Raw genomic sequence first — 15,394 nt, 5'->3', positions numbered from 1 at the left:
GTTTCCCCTTCCTGGGACAATGAATTCACGGTGTTCTTATTTCAATTTCCAGGAGTGTATTAACAACATTGGATATCCTGAGTAACACCGATTGATAATTTAACCGAACGGCTAAGCTGAAGGAAAAGAGAACAACATGAGAAAACGTAACATAGTAGATACTTGTAAGTACTACCTTGCTTATATACACTGAAAAGCGAAAGAAACTGGTATACGCATGCAGGGGTATGTAAAAAGGCAGAATGCGGCGCTGCCCTCGGCAACGCCTAAATAAGACAAGTGTCCGGCGCAGTCGTTAGATCAGTTACTGCCACTACTTATCAAGATTTAAATGAGTTTGAACGTCGTGTTATAGTCGGCGGACGCGCGGTGTGACACAGCACCTCGGAGGTAGCGATGAAGTGGGGATTTTCCCAGAAGACCATTTCACGAGTGTAACGTGAATATCAAATATCAAATCTCCGACATCGCTGCGGCTGGAAAAGGATCCTGCAAGAACGGGACCAACGACGACTGAAGAGAATCGTTCAACGTGACAGAAGTGCAACCCTTTCGTTTAAAGACTTCTGCTGGCCGCTCCCCTGACATGAACATTATTGAGCATATCTGGGATGCCTCGCAACGTTCTGTTCAGAAGAGATCTCCACCCCCTCGTACTCTTGCGGATTTATGGACGGTACTGCAGGGTTCATGGTGTCAGTTCGCTCCAGCATTACTTCAGACATTAATCGAGTCCATTCCACGTCGTGTTGCGGCACTTCTCGCGGAGGCCCGTCACGATATTTGGCAGGTGTACCAATCTCTTCGGCTCTTCAGCGTATATATAAAACCAACATGTATTACAAGCCACTGAAGATGCTTCATAAATAAAGGAAAGAAGTGTGACAAAAAACAAAGTGTCTTTCATTTAGTTGCAAAGAATGAACATACCGGCATAAAAATATTTCGTTATTGACATTTTATTCAGGCTATAAAAATGAAATTGGTCTGGAAAGTATTTCCGAGACTCATGTGGAACTGGCCTTTGCTCGTGAACAGGAAGACTGCACAGTGCAGAAAACGCTGTGAACCGTGTTTTAGATCGGTTGGTGTCACTTGACTGCTCATGCGCGTCCCTTGCATGCTGAGTTCCGAGTAATTTACTGTGTCATTACGTTTGAGTTCGTGTGAGCAACAGACGCGTTCAGTGTCCAACTGAATTCAACATAAAATGGTGTTGACGATAAAACAGCGAGAGTTCATCGCCGAGTTTTACATTAAGCACAATTCGTTAAGATTGGATTGTTTGGGGGAAGAGACCAAACAGCGAGGTCATCGGTCTCATCGGATTAGGGAAGGACAGGGGAGGAAATCGGCCGTGCCCTTTCACAGGAACCATCCCGGCATTTGCCTGAAACGATTTAGGGAAATCATGGAAAACCTAAATCAGGATGGCAGGACGCGGCATTGAACCGTCGTCCTCCCGAATGCGAGTCCAGTGTGCTAACCACTGCGCCACCTCGCTCGGTACAATTCGTTAAGAACCTGCGCGAAACTGTTCGAGCAAAAATTTCAGCCTGGAAGTGTTTTGGTCAAACTTTCAGCAAAGTCTGCAACGCAAAACTTAATGGCAGAATAGCGCTAAACGGGCTGTGCAGCGAATAAAACTAACTGTCGGAAAAGAGTTTGAACAGCGGAATGTTCGAGTGAAGGAAATTCTGGAACACAAAGTCCGACGAAATCTCTACGCCGTTTATCTACGCAAGTTTGAGTTAAAAGATCGTCATGTTGAAACATTGTCCGCCGGAGTGGCCGATCGGTTCTAGGCGCTTCAGTCTGGAGCCACGTGACCGCTACGGTCGCAGGTTCGAATTCTGCCTCGAGCATGGATGTGTGTGATGTCCTTAGGTTAGTTAGGTTTACGTAGTTCTAAGTTCAAGGGGACTGATGACCTCATATGGTAAGTCCCATAGTGCTCAGAGCCATTTGGACCATTTTTTCGAAACATTAATAAAAACAACCTGGATCTGTATCCTTAAGAATTTACTGGTGTGCAAGATTTAAAGCATGCAGGCAAACTTTCGTGCTAATAGTTTCCGACTGAAGTGCAATGAAGACTTTCGGATTCTCAGTTTTCCATTTCTTGTGATGAGGTGTAGGTCAAGCTGGCAGTGTATGTGAACTCACAGAAAATGCGCCACTGCATCACAAGACCTCCATCAGCACTTCGAAGAACAGTTACAGTGACATTGGTGTTTGGAATGCAATGTGTCTTGCCATTGTAACGCTATTCTTGCGCCAAACTGTTAATGCTCAAGGACATGTTTGGAAGCTGTTTATGATCAGTATATGGATCATCTCCCAGTAAATGAACGAATCTAAGAGTATTTTCAGCAGGATGGAGCTTCAGCACACGCGCAGACTTGGTAACCTTGTCACAAGCGCATGAAGCGTCGAGTGAGGAGAGGACCATCAACAGAGGCAGTGCAATCTCCTAGCTGTCTGAATCGTCTGATCTCTCTCTCTTTGGTTTTGACCTGTGAGGTAAATTGAAGGGTCATGCATACCCAAATAATCCTCCCACAATGGAATGCCCAGAACAGAATATTGAACATGCTGTTGCTGCGATGCTGCAGGCAGAGCCGGTATGCACGTCTCACAGTTTGCTAAATCGAGCACAGCGCTCCATCGATGCCGCCAGAGGCCAGTTCCAATATCTTCTGTGATGTTCATTGGCGAGGGTCAATTTTACCATTGCCAGTTTTATTTTGACCATTCTGTATAATCTGACTTGTTATCTGAGATCCGCATCTTCTGTGGAGAGATCTTTTTGGAATCAAAACTGGAAGTGACCGCGTAGCTTCTTCACTGTATAGGCGTTTTATTGTAGCTGGAAGGAGTGATGAGAGACGTCTCTTCCATTTTATTGTAGGATGAGGGTGCACACGATGCCAGCAGTGATGACTGCCCCACTAGCAACCAGTCCCCCACGAACTGTCGCGCCACCTGGCCGCGGTGTGTGTTGCAGGCTCTGACGAGGACTACTACTCCTGGATGGACCTGGGCCTGGGCTTTCTTGACGACTCCAGCAGCGAGGAGGCAGCCAGGCGAGGGCACGACCTACCTGGCGAGGCGGGCAGCAAACCCCTGGGACATGGCGAGGTGGTCAACAACTCCCTGGGGCCTGGTGAGGCGGTCAACAACTCCCTGGGTCGCCACAGGAGGGCCACGCCCAGTTGGAGTATCGGTGCGTAGCTCGACAGTCACTCCCCAGACCATGTTTGCCATAGAAGTGATTCAATATCTACGATTGTCACTGATTATTGAAGCATTCCTTGCTGCATACAATTGCAGACTCTTCTCCTGAAGTACAATGTTCAACATTTACTAAAGTACATTTCCGTTTCTTACATGAATAACTCTTTCCTTCTAATCGATTAAGTTGCCTGCGTCAACTGAGGTCAAGAACTGGGGTAGAGTATGTCCATGTTCGGCTCTATACAGGGTGTTACAAAAAGGTACGACCAAACTTTCAGGAAACATTCCTCACAGACAAATAAAGAAATGATGTTATGTGGACATGTGTCCGGAAACGCTTAACTTCCATGTTAGAGCTCATTTTAGTTTCTTCCACCTACGCTCAATGGAGCACGTTATCATGATTTCATACGGGATATTCTACCTGTGCTGCTAGAACATGTTCCTACAATTACGACACAACATGTGGTTCATGCACGATGGAGCTCCTGCACATTTCAGTCGAAGTGTTCGTACGCTTCTCAACAACAGATTCGGTGATCGATGGATTGGTAGAGGCGGACCAATTCCATGGCCTCCACGCTCTCCTGATCTCAACCCTCTTGACTTTCATTTATGAGGGCATTTCAAAGCTCTTGTCTACGCAACCCCGGTACCAAATGTAGAGACTCTTCGTCCTCGTATTGTGGACGGCTGTGATACAATACGCCATTCTCCAGGGCTGCATCAGCGCATCAGGGATTGCATGCGACGGAGGGTGCACGTATGTGTCCTCGCTAACGGAGGACATTTTGAACATTTCCTGTAACAAAGTGTTTGAAGTCACGCTGGTACGTTCTGTTGCTGTGTGTTTCCATTCCATGATTAATGTGATTTGGAGAGAAGTAATAAAATGAGCTCTAACATGGAAAGTAAGCTTTTCTGGACACATGTGCAAATAACATATTTTCTTTCTTTCTGTGTGAGGAATGTTTCCTGAAAGTTTGGCCCTATCTTCTTGTAACAACCTGTATAGATCCCTGTACGATGGCACTGCTGTGCTGAGAGAGAGAGAGAGAGAGAGAGAGAGAGAGAGAGAGAGAGAGAGAGAGAGAGAGATAGTGTGTGTGTGTGTGTGTGTGTGTGTGTGTGTGTGTGTGTGTGTGTTTGTGTGTGTGTGTATTCGTCAGCCTCACTCACTTCTTTTTGCGGATTGGAGCGAGACATCGCTAACATCTGTGGTAGCGATAATTTGCCACGATCTTTAGACGATACCATCTATTCAGAGAGTGTCTAACAATTATGTCAACATACACACACTTTCGAGCCTTCACTGAGTCTGTAACTATAGTACCAGACAACATGACACAAGAAATGCAGTAACTAAATGGCTATCAAATATTAAAATAAATTACAGAAATGAATGATGAGATACACGACTAGCTGTTAGCCCATAAACGCAAGTCGCCATATCCAAATTAATACAGAAATAGTGCGCTTTTTTATCGCACGCAAATAACAGTGGCGTTTCTCTGTCCCAAGTTTTTATTTGACGCAGCACATATATTTCCCCTTACTGGAGGTGGAATAAACAAGAATACAACCGTTTGGTTTGCACTGATGAAAACTTTAGGCTTTCCTTCTGAAGCGTCGACTGTAGTGAGAAAGTTGTACGACATATTACTCTTCCTTTAATGGAACACATTTTGTGTTCTGTACCTTGCATCAATGAATTTTCGTCTTACACCCCCCACAACCTCACAAAACACACCTTCGTTAAAAGCCATCTGATCCCAACAGTCGGTCATTTCGCCTTGCCAGTGCAGCAAGATCGCGTGTTCATCTTGCACACTAATAGCAAATCACGATTAGCCTTACACCCATGGGTGCTCCAGTAATAGAGGACGAGTCGACAAGATTGAAACGAGTGTAGCCCAACAGTTCTCGTTATGCAGCCTGCACAGGATACGGTGGCCGATGTGCACTCACCAATTTACGTCCAAAACGCCGGGCGAGTTCACTGGTTTGTTCAGAAGGGGAGGCCGACAGTGCCTGTAACCTTTCAGCCGGTCGGCGATGACAGGTCGAGACGCACGCCCTGTAGATTTTCTCATCACTTCATGCTGCATGCCTGCCCGGAGTCGAATCCAGGAGTTTGGTCTCGGGGAAAGGGTGGAGGGCGTCTGAGCTCACAGAAATATTCAGTCACTGTGCTGTCTCCAAATTGTCCAGAGTAAACGTAGTGTTTTCTTAATTATCTAGTGTAGTTCTGGGAGAGGGACGCCTGCGCTCCCATACTCCCCTGCCCCCCCCCCCCCCACCCCTGTATTCGCCTCCTTTGTCTCCCAGTCCATCACTCAGCGAAGGGTATCTAACCAAAGGTGGTGCGTTATTGCCCTAATCACGCATTTAAATCTTTCACTTTCAAAACGATCAGTTTGCTAGTGATTTCAGCCACAAGCTGTTCTTCCGTGATTCTATACCAGACTACTGGTATATGTGTCTAAGGACATTAAAGGGAGGCAGTAATTGAGAAGAGAGTGTAAAAACTATTGAATTTGTGCGTTGAGTAAGCAGAAATTTGAAAAGGTGATTAAACTTCAGGGAGACGAAATAATGACTTCAAGGTTTCCTCACGAAATTGGAATCTATATACTGAGCGGCTAAAACAATCACTCGTTCACTCAGTCCCAGTTGCAGCTCGACTAACAGCTTCCAAGGCAACAAAAACTTGGTTTTCAATATCTAATGTAACTATTATTGACCGAAATTAAAACCTTAAGATGCAGCCATAGCCTACTCGTTAAGGGATGTGATCTTAGGTTAAAAGTTATGATGCGGTCATTGTGTACTCATTAAGTGACACAATCTTATGTTGGAGGCTTAACACACTGAGACAGCTATTGCAGCTATCTACTGTACAGCTGTGTTCTGGGGTAGCGAAACTCACTGCGTGCAGATACCCAGGCTATATTCATCCAGTATCTGAGAATGAGAGCAGTTTCCAACAAACTTTATGCACAATTTCAAACCTTGACGAAACTTTTTCTCGCTGATACCCCACAAATTGACGAAAGGCAAAAATTTTATTACGTACCTTTTTTTCGCTGCTCATGAGTCAGGTGTAAGCTAGAACGTCTTCTTTTAAAGTGGAAACAAGTAAAGTATATTACCATTCTCTCCCTTATAGCTTACGCCTATTTTTCTCAGGATTTCTAACTTCTTGCACCATATTACATTATGGAACACTTACACTAGATAGACAAATCCTATGAACGTTTCTTGATTTTTTGTCTCTTGCTTCCTGTGCCAACCATAATGTCAGAACTTCCTTTCCCTTTCCTAAAGCCAAACTGATCGTCATCCAACATATCCTCAGTTTTTTTTCCATTCTCCTGCATATTATTCTTGTCAGCAACTTCAGTGCATGGGCTGTCGAACTGATTGTGGGATAATTCTCGCATTTGTCTGCCCTTGCAGTATACGGAATTGTGTGGATGATGAAGTCTGCCGGCCGCGGTGGTCTCGCGGTTAAGGCGCTCTGTCCGGAACCGCGTGACTGCTACGGTCGCAGGTTCGAATCCTGCCTCGGGCACGGATGTGTGTGATGTCCTTAGGTTAGTTAGGTTAGTTAGGTTTAAGTAGTTCTAAGTTCTAGGGGACTGATGACCACAGCAGTTGAGTCCCATAGTGCTCAGAGCCATTTTTTTGATGATGAAGTCTCAGGGTATATCGCTAGTTCATACAGTTTACACAGCAGCGTGAATTATCCTTTTGTTACCACATCCCCGACGATTTTAGATATTCAGATGGAATGTTATCGATCCCTTCTGCCTTATTTCATTTTAAGTCCTCCAAAGATCTTCTAAACTCTGATTCTAATATTGGATCCCTTCTCAATTCCCTGTCCACTCCTGTTTCTTCTTCTGTAATGTCATCATACAAGTCCTTTACCGCACAATGGCCTTCAGTGTACTCTTTCCAGCTATCCGCTCTCTTCTCTGCATCTCTTTTTTTCTTTTCTTTCTTTTGCTTGTGCCTTTTTCCCGAAAACGACGCAGTATCGGCATGGTTAATCGGATTTGGCAAGGTTAATTGAAGGGATGGCCAGATGTCCTTCCTGCCGCCACCCTGTACTTCCCCCTAGGATGGAATGAGTGTACCCCAACTGTCTGTGTAGTGTAATCCATGGAATAGTGAGAATGTGTTCAGATGTCTGCGAGCTGTGTAACTGAGGGGGGCCAGCCCGGTATTCACCTAGTGGTATGTGAAAAACCGCCTAAGAACCACATCCAGGCTGGCCAGCACACCAGCCTCCGTCGTTAAGCCGCCAGTCGGATTCGATCTGGGACTGCTACCCGAGTCCAGGAAGCAGCGCATTGGCGCTCTTGGCTAACGTGGCGGGTGTTCTCTTCTCTGGATATAAGAGTGAAATTCCCATTATACGCTTAATGTTACCAACCTTGCTTTTTAAGTTCACCAAAGCCATCATTAGCAAATTGTGATCTGAGTCTATAATCCTTGTAATCCAACATCTGATTTCTGAATCTCTGTGTCCTCGGAGTCTTTCGCGATGGCGAACATGAATAAAACGTACTCGGTTTTCAAGCAACGTCAATTCGAATGAAATCCTCGAGCTTTCGATGACCATCCCCGCCATCGTCGTTAGGAGTTATTCTTCGGAATCTCTGCCTGACCATGATGTAATCTAACTGATATCTTGCTGCATCTCCCTGCCTTTTCCAGGTATAACTCCTCTTGTAATTTTTGAACGAAGTAATGCTATTACCACCTGAAATTTATTGCAGAACTCAATTAGTCTTTCTCCTTTCTCATTCCTACTACGAAACCTATATTCTACCATAACCTTTTTGTACTCCTTCTCCAACAACCGCATTCCAATTCCCCATGACTGCTAGATTTTCGTCTCCCTTTGCGTAATGAATTACCCGTTCTATATCCTCATATACCTTTTCTAGTTTTTCATCTTCTGCTTGCGAAGTCGGCTTGTATACCTGAACTATCGTTGTCGGTGTTGGTTTACTGTCGATTCTGATAAGAACAAGCCTATCACTGAACTGTGCACGGTAACACGCTCTGTAAACTGCCTTCCTATTCATAACGAATCCTTTATACCATTTTCTGCTGCTGTTGATATTACTGACCAGAAATTCTTGTCTTCTTTCGATTTTACTTCACTGACCCCCATTATGTGTAGATTGAGCCTCAGCACTTACCTTTTCACATTTATTTATTTATTTATGCATTTATTTTACCTGGCAAGATTAGGGCCTTCAGGCCCTCTCTTACTCCTAACCAGGCATACTCAGATTGAACGAGTTACAGTTTCTACATAACATTAAGGAAATATAGCCTATTATGCAGTATTGATGTTAAAGAAAAAAAATAGATATTATAACAGTAGTACAATGATAATTATAACAATAAAAAATAATTATAACAATCAATAATAATAATAATAATAATAATAATAATAACTATGTATATGAAAGTAAACATACTTTTCTTTTCTGAATGTCAGTCCCATTGTTAGTTGGGAATTTTCTCGTTATGTTCTTGCAGCTTGTGAGTTATTCTCATCGAGCAGAGACATAAGACGATAGAATGGGGTGAAAGAGATATATAAGAGGTAGATAGGTTAGAGGAAGAGAAATAGAACGGTGAAATTCGAAGCTGTGATGGAGAGGAGAAAGAAAGAGATGGGAGGGGCACAACAATGGTGGCTATACCGTCCCTAATATGTAAGTTTTGAGTTCCCTCTTGAATGTTGAGTAGTTCTGGATAAGACGCAGATCACAGGGGAGCGCGTTCCATAGTCGTATGGCTGAGATGGAGAATGACACGGAGAAAGATTTTGTATTATGTAAAGGTACAGCCAAGATGATAGACGTATCCGATCTGGTGTTGCGATTGTGGAATGATGATAGGTGTTTAATGTGAGAAGATAAGTATTTGGGGCACCAGTGGCTAAGAAATCGATGAAGTAAGCACATCGTGTGGAGATCGCGTGCCTTATGTGGGCGTATCCAACCTAGCTGGGAGTATGAAGGACTGATATGATCATACAACCGAATATTGCACACGTATCTAACGCAAGCATTCATCACTAGCTCGAGGCATCTAGAATTTTCACTATTTGTGCCGTGTTGAACTACATCGCATGTTCACACTTCTTACATTCCACGCCCCGGCTCGTAGAACATTATCCTTTCGTTGGTTATTCTATTTTTCTTTCTCATAATCACCTCCCGTGTGCCCATCTACTCCAGGAGACCCGGGGACTAGTCCGGAATCTTTTGCCAATGGAGAGATCATCACGACACTTTTTCAATGACAGACCACATGTCCTGTGGATACACTTCATGTGTCTTTAATGCAGTGGTTTCCGCTGACTTCCGCATCTTTACCACCGTTGATCATTGCTGATTATTCCGTCTTGTAGGGCTAGTTTCCAACGACAAGGACGAGAGAGTGCCCTGAACCGCTGTACGCACCTCTGCCCTCTTCGACAAGTTCGTTGGCAAAACGAGGGTGACTTCTTCTGCCGGATGTTTTTGACCGCCATTGCTGATAAGTTTGATTCAAAATTTAGGCGGTGGTGGGATTCCAAAGCAGGACCGAGGTCGTTTTGGTTACTAATCAAAGAAGCTATCCTCTTTTTTCCTATTTTATTCGTTGCATTCGTTCTTGACGGACGTCATTTGACACCTGTTCAAGCTAATCGTTGATTCTGTCATTCTTTTTTTTTTCATTTTTTAGTAGAGAGAGCAGCCAGGTCTTTGGCCGAACATGTCGTATCGTGCTGGTCCCTTAGGCCATTTAGGCTTCTGTACTAAGAACGCAATACTCTCCTTCTGCTTTTATAATGGTTATCATGACGTCTAGTGGTCAGCTCTGCAAATATATAGGGGTGTCTAGATACTGTTGATCAGATAGTGTATATTACAAAACGCAATGTCAATACTCGTCCTCCACCATTTCTCAACTGACTCCCTCATCCAATTCCCTCATCGCCTCCTATGACAGCATTGTAGGAATTTCCGTTTTATTCGCAAGTTAACCAGTTCCGCCAACTTCTTGTGACCTTGTCAAATGACTGTGTCTTCCATTCGATCCGACCGGAATCCAATTACGTTTCTATCAGAAGTTCACTGTTCACTGGATACACTAAGCAGCGCTACACCATGATGCTGTATTAGGCACGGTCCTATAAATGGCGGTATTCCCTTATCGATGTACAGTATCTGAACTGACGCATACACCGAGTTATAGCGAAGTCTACAGCTTATCGTTGTGACACATCACCCCTTTACTTAGCTACTTAAATAAAATTGATCGCCTTCAGCTGCCTTCGATACCAACCCTACCAACACCGATAACCGTAAACAAATTGTTGAGCCGGTGAGACAAGGTACAAAAGGTTCAAATATCTCTGCGCAAAATGCGACTCAACTTCTGAGGTCATTAATCCACTAGAACTTAGAACTAGTTAAACCTAACTAACCTAAAGACATCACACACATCCATGCCCGAGGCAGGAGTCGAACCTGCGACCGTAGCGGTCTCGCGGTTCCAGACTGCAGCGCCTAGAACGGCGCGGCCACTTCGGCCAGCGGTGAGACAAGGATAATTCACTATCTGCGACTCATCAGGCCTCTCTGACTGCCCGTTTCCCGAAGAGCCAGCAACCGTTCAAGGTATAGGTGAACTATAGGGATATCAACGCCGGAAAATGCACAAGAGTAAATCTAATCAAATGAACACTTTTCCGTTCACTTATATCTGGCACACACAAAAATTACAGAGAACACTGGAATACGGTGACAACACGAAGTAACTCAAATACTATTTATTTTTCCTCCTCAGTTGCATGTTTTTAATGAGATTACATGTTTCGACCACACTGGGTCATCTTCAGATCTAAGTAGTTGCGTGTCAGCAACCCATCTTGTCTACTGAGAATCACATATCAGAGTACAGATATATGCTTCTTAGTAGGCAAGACGGGTTACTGTCGCAACTATATAGATCTGAAGATGATACAGAGTTATCGAAACACATATGTAAATTAAAAATATGCAGCTGAGATGGAACAGTAAACGGGCATTATCTTAAATACCTGAAATACTTCAAAGAAAGGAAAACTAAATACTTACAACGATACAATTCCTGCCTTCGTATCTTAATTCAAGTAGTCCGCTAAAACTTCACAGTCCTTAGTAACGCATATATTCTCCTGGAAACTAATTACAGTAAGAGAAAAGTTCTGATCCTCCAGTCATCTACTGAACAGAGTTGCTTCCACCCACCCGGAAACTAACTACAACGAATCCCGGCCAACACTGCGCCTTGAGCAATGCGGATTGCATCTCTCCCTTTTCCGCCACTCCAGGTAGAACCTCCAGCCTCTTCCATCGTGTAGCGTAGATGTGACCAGAACTACTTGTTACGTAGGGAAGCATGCTACATGCGAATTTTGAATGCACTGGTGGTAGCAGCGCACCTTCCTTCCAGTAGACGGTGGCACCTGGTGCAGAGCTCTGCCAATCATTCCCGGGTGGACTGTCAGTAAGAGAGAGCCCATGAGGTGAAACATTGTTTCTCAGTCTGTTTCTGATTTTCATCTTCTCATAGTTCTTATTTAGTAGTAAAACAGCCTTTCTGTAAATGAGTGCAAGTCCTGTATCACGTGGAAGTTTTAATTTAAGGTGAGTGATAAAACGTTAAAATTTCTCTTCAATTGAAAATTGATGCTTATCTGTAACGGAATATGAAGCGGCAGTGCACGGAGCAATTCGTTAGAATTTCGTTGGAAAAATTTGTGGTAAGGGCTTATGAGACAAATCCGATGAGGTCTTCGTTTCCTAAACTTACACGCTGTTTAATCTAACTTAAACTTACTTACGCTAAGGACGAAATACACACTCATGCCCGAGGAGGGACTCGAACCTCCGACAGGGGAAGCCGCGCGGACCGTGACAAGAGGCCTCAGACCGAGCGGTTACCCCGCGCGGCACAATTTCGTTGGGGCTAGATGTTACGGTATAACAACCTGCGCCGTGTCGGTTGCAGTTTCTAATGATCTATTTTCCTTGTAAACACAACACGGGAAATTACAAAAAGAAGGGAAACGGAGGCACAACGCTCGAAGAAACATACAGCAAAGTGGTAAAAGCGGTACTGGCAAATTAACAGTCATTGTAAAAAGAATACAGGGTTTTCCATAATATTGATGACAAATTACATGCAAGAGAAAAACAACAATGCATAATACAAAACTATACCATTTTTATTAATGGTATAGTTTTGTAACGGCTTACTGCAGCCATAGTAACAACATGGTCTATTGTGGGGTACAATGTTACAATGCGCATGACCAGAAATAATGTCAAGTCACTGATAATCTAACTTTAAAATGCAGTGAATCTATAATTGTCTTGCTACATTATGAGGTATTTCCGATTAACATAGCTCTAAAACATTGCTGTACAAACAATATTTAAAAAACAGTAACAGCTAGCCCGGGTTTCCCCTACCCAGTGATGCCTCAGTATTTCTCGTCCTACTCGTCACTCACCAGACCACCATCGGGCAGCCAGCACCAACCTAACCCGTCTGGCTCTGCTCCTTTACAGCTTCTGTATCACAATACACTCTCTTGGTGTCATCAACCTGTTGACCGATTGTCTCATATACATCCAAAGAGACGAATCACTTTGTTCACTCGGGTCTCTTCCATCAGGCCACTTTTCCTTGCTCTTACCAGGTGAATTTTCCGGTTTATCTGTGGTCTGAAAACCATAAACATTTGCTTTAATAGGAATGTAACACTTTGAAGCTACTGATTCATATTCATTCGGTGCTTGGAAATAGCCTAAGAGTTCACAAAGCCTTTATGGTTCCATAAACAACTCCAGACGTCTCAGAGACTTGGTAGCACACAATGATCCCGCTAACTTTGTTGTGTCCGGCATTCCTCAGCCTCTTATATCTGAGCAAGTGCGAGGGGTGTAAATAGGGAGTGCATCTCTTTTTTTTCTCCGGCTGTTCCGGTCGAGCCGGCCGGGGTGGCCGAGCGGTTCTAGGCGCTACAGTCTGGAACCGCGTGACCGCTACGGTCGCAGGTTCGAATCCTGCCTCGGGCATGGATGTGTGTGTGATGTCCTTAGTTTAATTAGGTTTAAGTAGTTCTAAGTTCTAGGGGACTGATGACCTCAGAAGTTAAGTCCCATAGTGCTCAGAGCCATTTGAACCATTTTTTTGTTCCGGTCGAAAAAGGCGAAATTTATTGTGGGATATCGTGGAATACTCTCACTTGAGACCCTATAGTTTCATGAAGTTCCGATAGGTGGCGGGGCTACACAAACTCTTCTAAATGGCGTCTGTAACGGAGGTGCTGTACATACTTGCAGAATGTCTACGTAGACCTGGCAGTGAACAAAAGCACGGTGAGTCGTTGGGCGAGGCTTCTGGCATCGCATAAAACCTGTCTGATTTCCAATCTGCTGGCTAGACAAACACAGCTGGGCAGTCTAATTGTAGGTGATCAACGGATCGCAATCAAACACACTTCGCCGCGTGGAGTGGCAGTGCAGTCTTGGGCGCCATGCCACGGATTGTGTGACCCCTACCTCCGGAGGTTCGAGTCCTCCCTTGGGCATGGGTGTGTTGTTCTTAGCATAAATCAGTTTAAGTAGTGAGTAAGTATAGGGACCGATGACCTCAGCGGTTTGGTTCCTTAGGAATTCTCACAAAACACACACACACACACACACACACACACACACACACACACTCACACACACACGCACTCTCTCTCTCTCTCTCTCTCTCTCTCTCTCTGTCTCTTCTCCTTCCCCATAACAACGCAAGTCCTTAGACAGGTCTGCACACCCGAGAGCAGGTCACTAAACTGCCCTGTTCTTCCTTTCCACCCTACAGCCCAGGTCTCTCATCTTCTGGCTTCCATCTGTTTCTCCCAATGGAGGATGCACTCGGCAGGAAGCAGTGGATGATGGGGAGGTTATTGATACATCAACACGTTGGCTCGGACGTCGACCAGTAGAGTGGTGCCATGTGGGCAAGCAGGCCCTCCCAGTAATGTGGCGTAAAGTCATCATGTTGAACGGAGGTTATGTTGAAAAATAGCCAAAAGGGTGCGGAATAATATAGTGGATTATAATCTTCAATACAACCAAGCTACTATCACAAAAAATATTGCTTTGCTTCCTGCTTGTCGGTTAACCAGTCTTTTGGCTTCCCAGTGATGAGGTTCAATCCCCATTTGATGGCTCTCGATCTTCCACCATTATCGAGTCCATCAACATTAGGTGGAAAATGTGAGAAAGCCAATGAGATGGAAACGTGGGTTCTACTACGCCAAGATTGCTTGGTAGCTACAACAGGAAAACACAACTAATTAGCAGGAGTACAAAATAAGAAAGTACACTACTGGCCATTAACATTGCTACACCAAGAAGAAATGCAGATGTTAAACGGGTATTCATTTGACAAATATATTATACTAGAACTAACATGTGATTAAATTTCCAGGCAATTTGGGTGCATAGATCCTGAGAAATCAGCACCCAGGACAAGCACCTCTGGCTGTAATAACGGCCTTGATACGACTGGGCATTGAGTCCAACAGAGCTTGGATGGCGTGTACAGGTACTGCTGCCCATGCAGCTTCAACAAGATACCACAGTTCATCAAGAGTAGTGGCTGGCGTATTGTGACGAGCCAGTTGCTCGGCCACCATTGACCAGACGTTTTCAATTGGTGAGAGATCTGGAGAATGTGCTGGCCAGGGCAGCAGTCCAACATTTTCTGTATCCAGAAAGGAACTGCAACATGCGGTCATGCATTATCCTGCTGAAATGTAGGGTTTTGCAGGGATCGAATGAAGGGTAGAGCCACGGGTCGTAACACATCTGAAATGTAACGTCCACTGTTCAAAGTGCCGTCAATGCGAACAAGAGGTGACCGAGACGCGTAACCAACGGCACCCCATACTATCACGCCGGGTGATACGCCAGTCTGGTGATGACGAATACAAGCTTCCAGTGTGCGTTCACCGCGATGTCGCCAAACACGGATGCGACCATCACGATGCTGTAAACAGAACCAGGATTCATCCGAAAAAATGACGTTTTGC

At 44.5% G+C, this 15,394-nt stretch overlaps 1 protein-coding gene across 1 annotated transcript in view; it reads left to right on the top strand.

Moving 5' to 3' along the window:
- The window catches only part of LOC126354288 (uncharacterized), a 162,735-nt gene that overhangs the window by 97,272 nt on the left and 50,069 nt on the right, over positions 1-15,394 (top strand). Inside the window, exon 3 of the mRNA XM_050003833.1 lies at positions 3,008-3,226. Within this exon, the coding sequence (XP_049859790.1) occupies positions 3,008-3,226 (219 nt within the window). The remainder of the gene's footprint in view (positions 1-3,007; positions 3,227-15,394) is intronic.

The sequence above is a fragment of the Schistocerca gregaria genome, chromosome 3 (assembly GCF_023897955.1).
Source record: "Schistocerca gregaria isolate iqSchGreg1 chromosome 3, iqSchGreg1.2, whole genome shotgun sequence".
Taxonomy (NCBI): Eukaryota; Metazoa; Arthropoda; class Insecta; order Orthoptera; family Acrididae; genus Schistocerca; species Schistocerca gregaria.
This window is presented reverse-complemented; position numbering and strand designations above follow the sequence as displayed.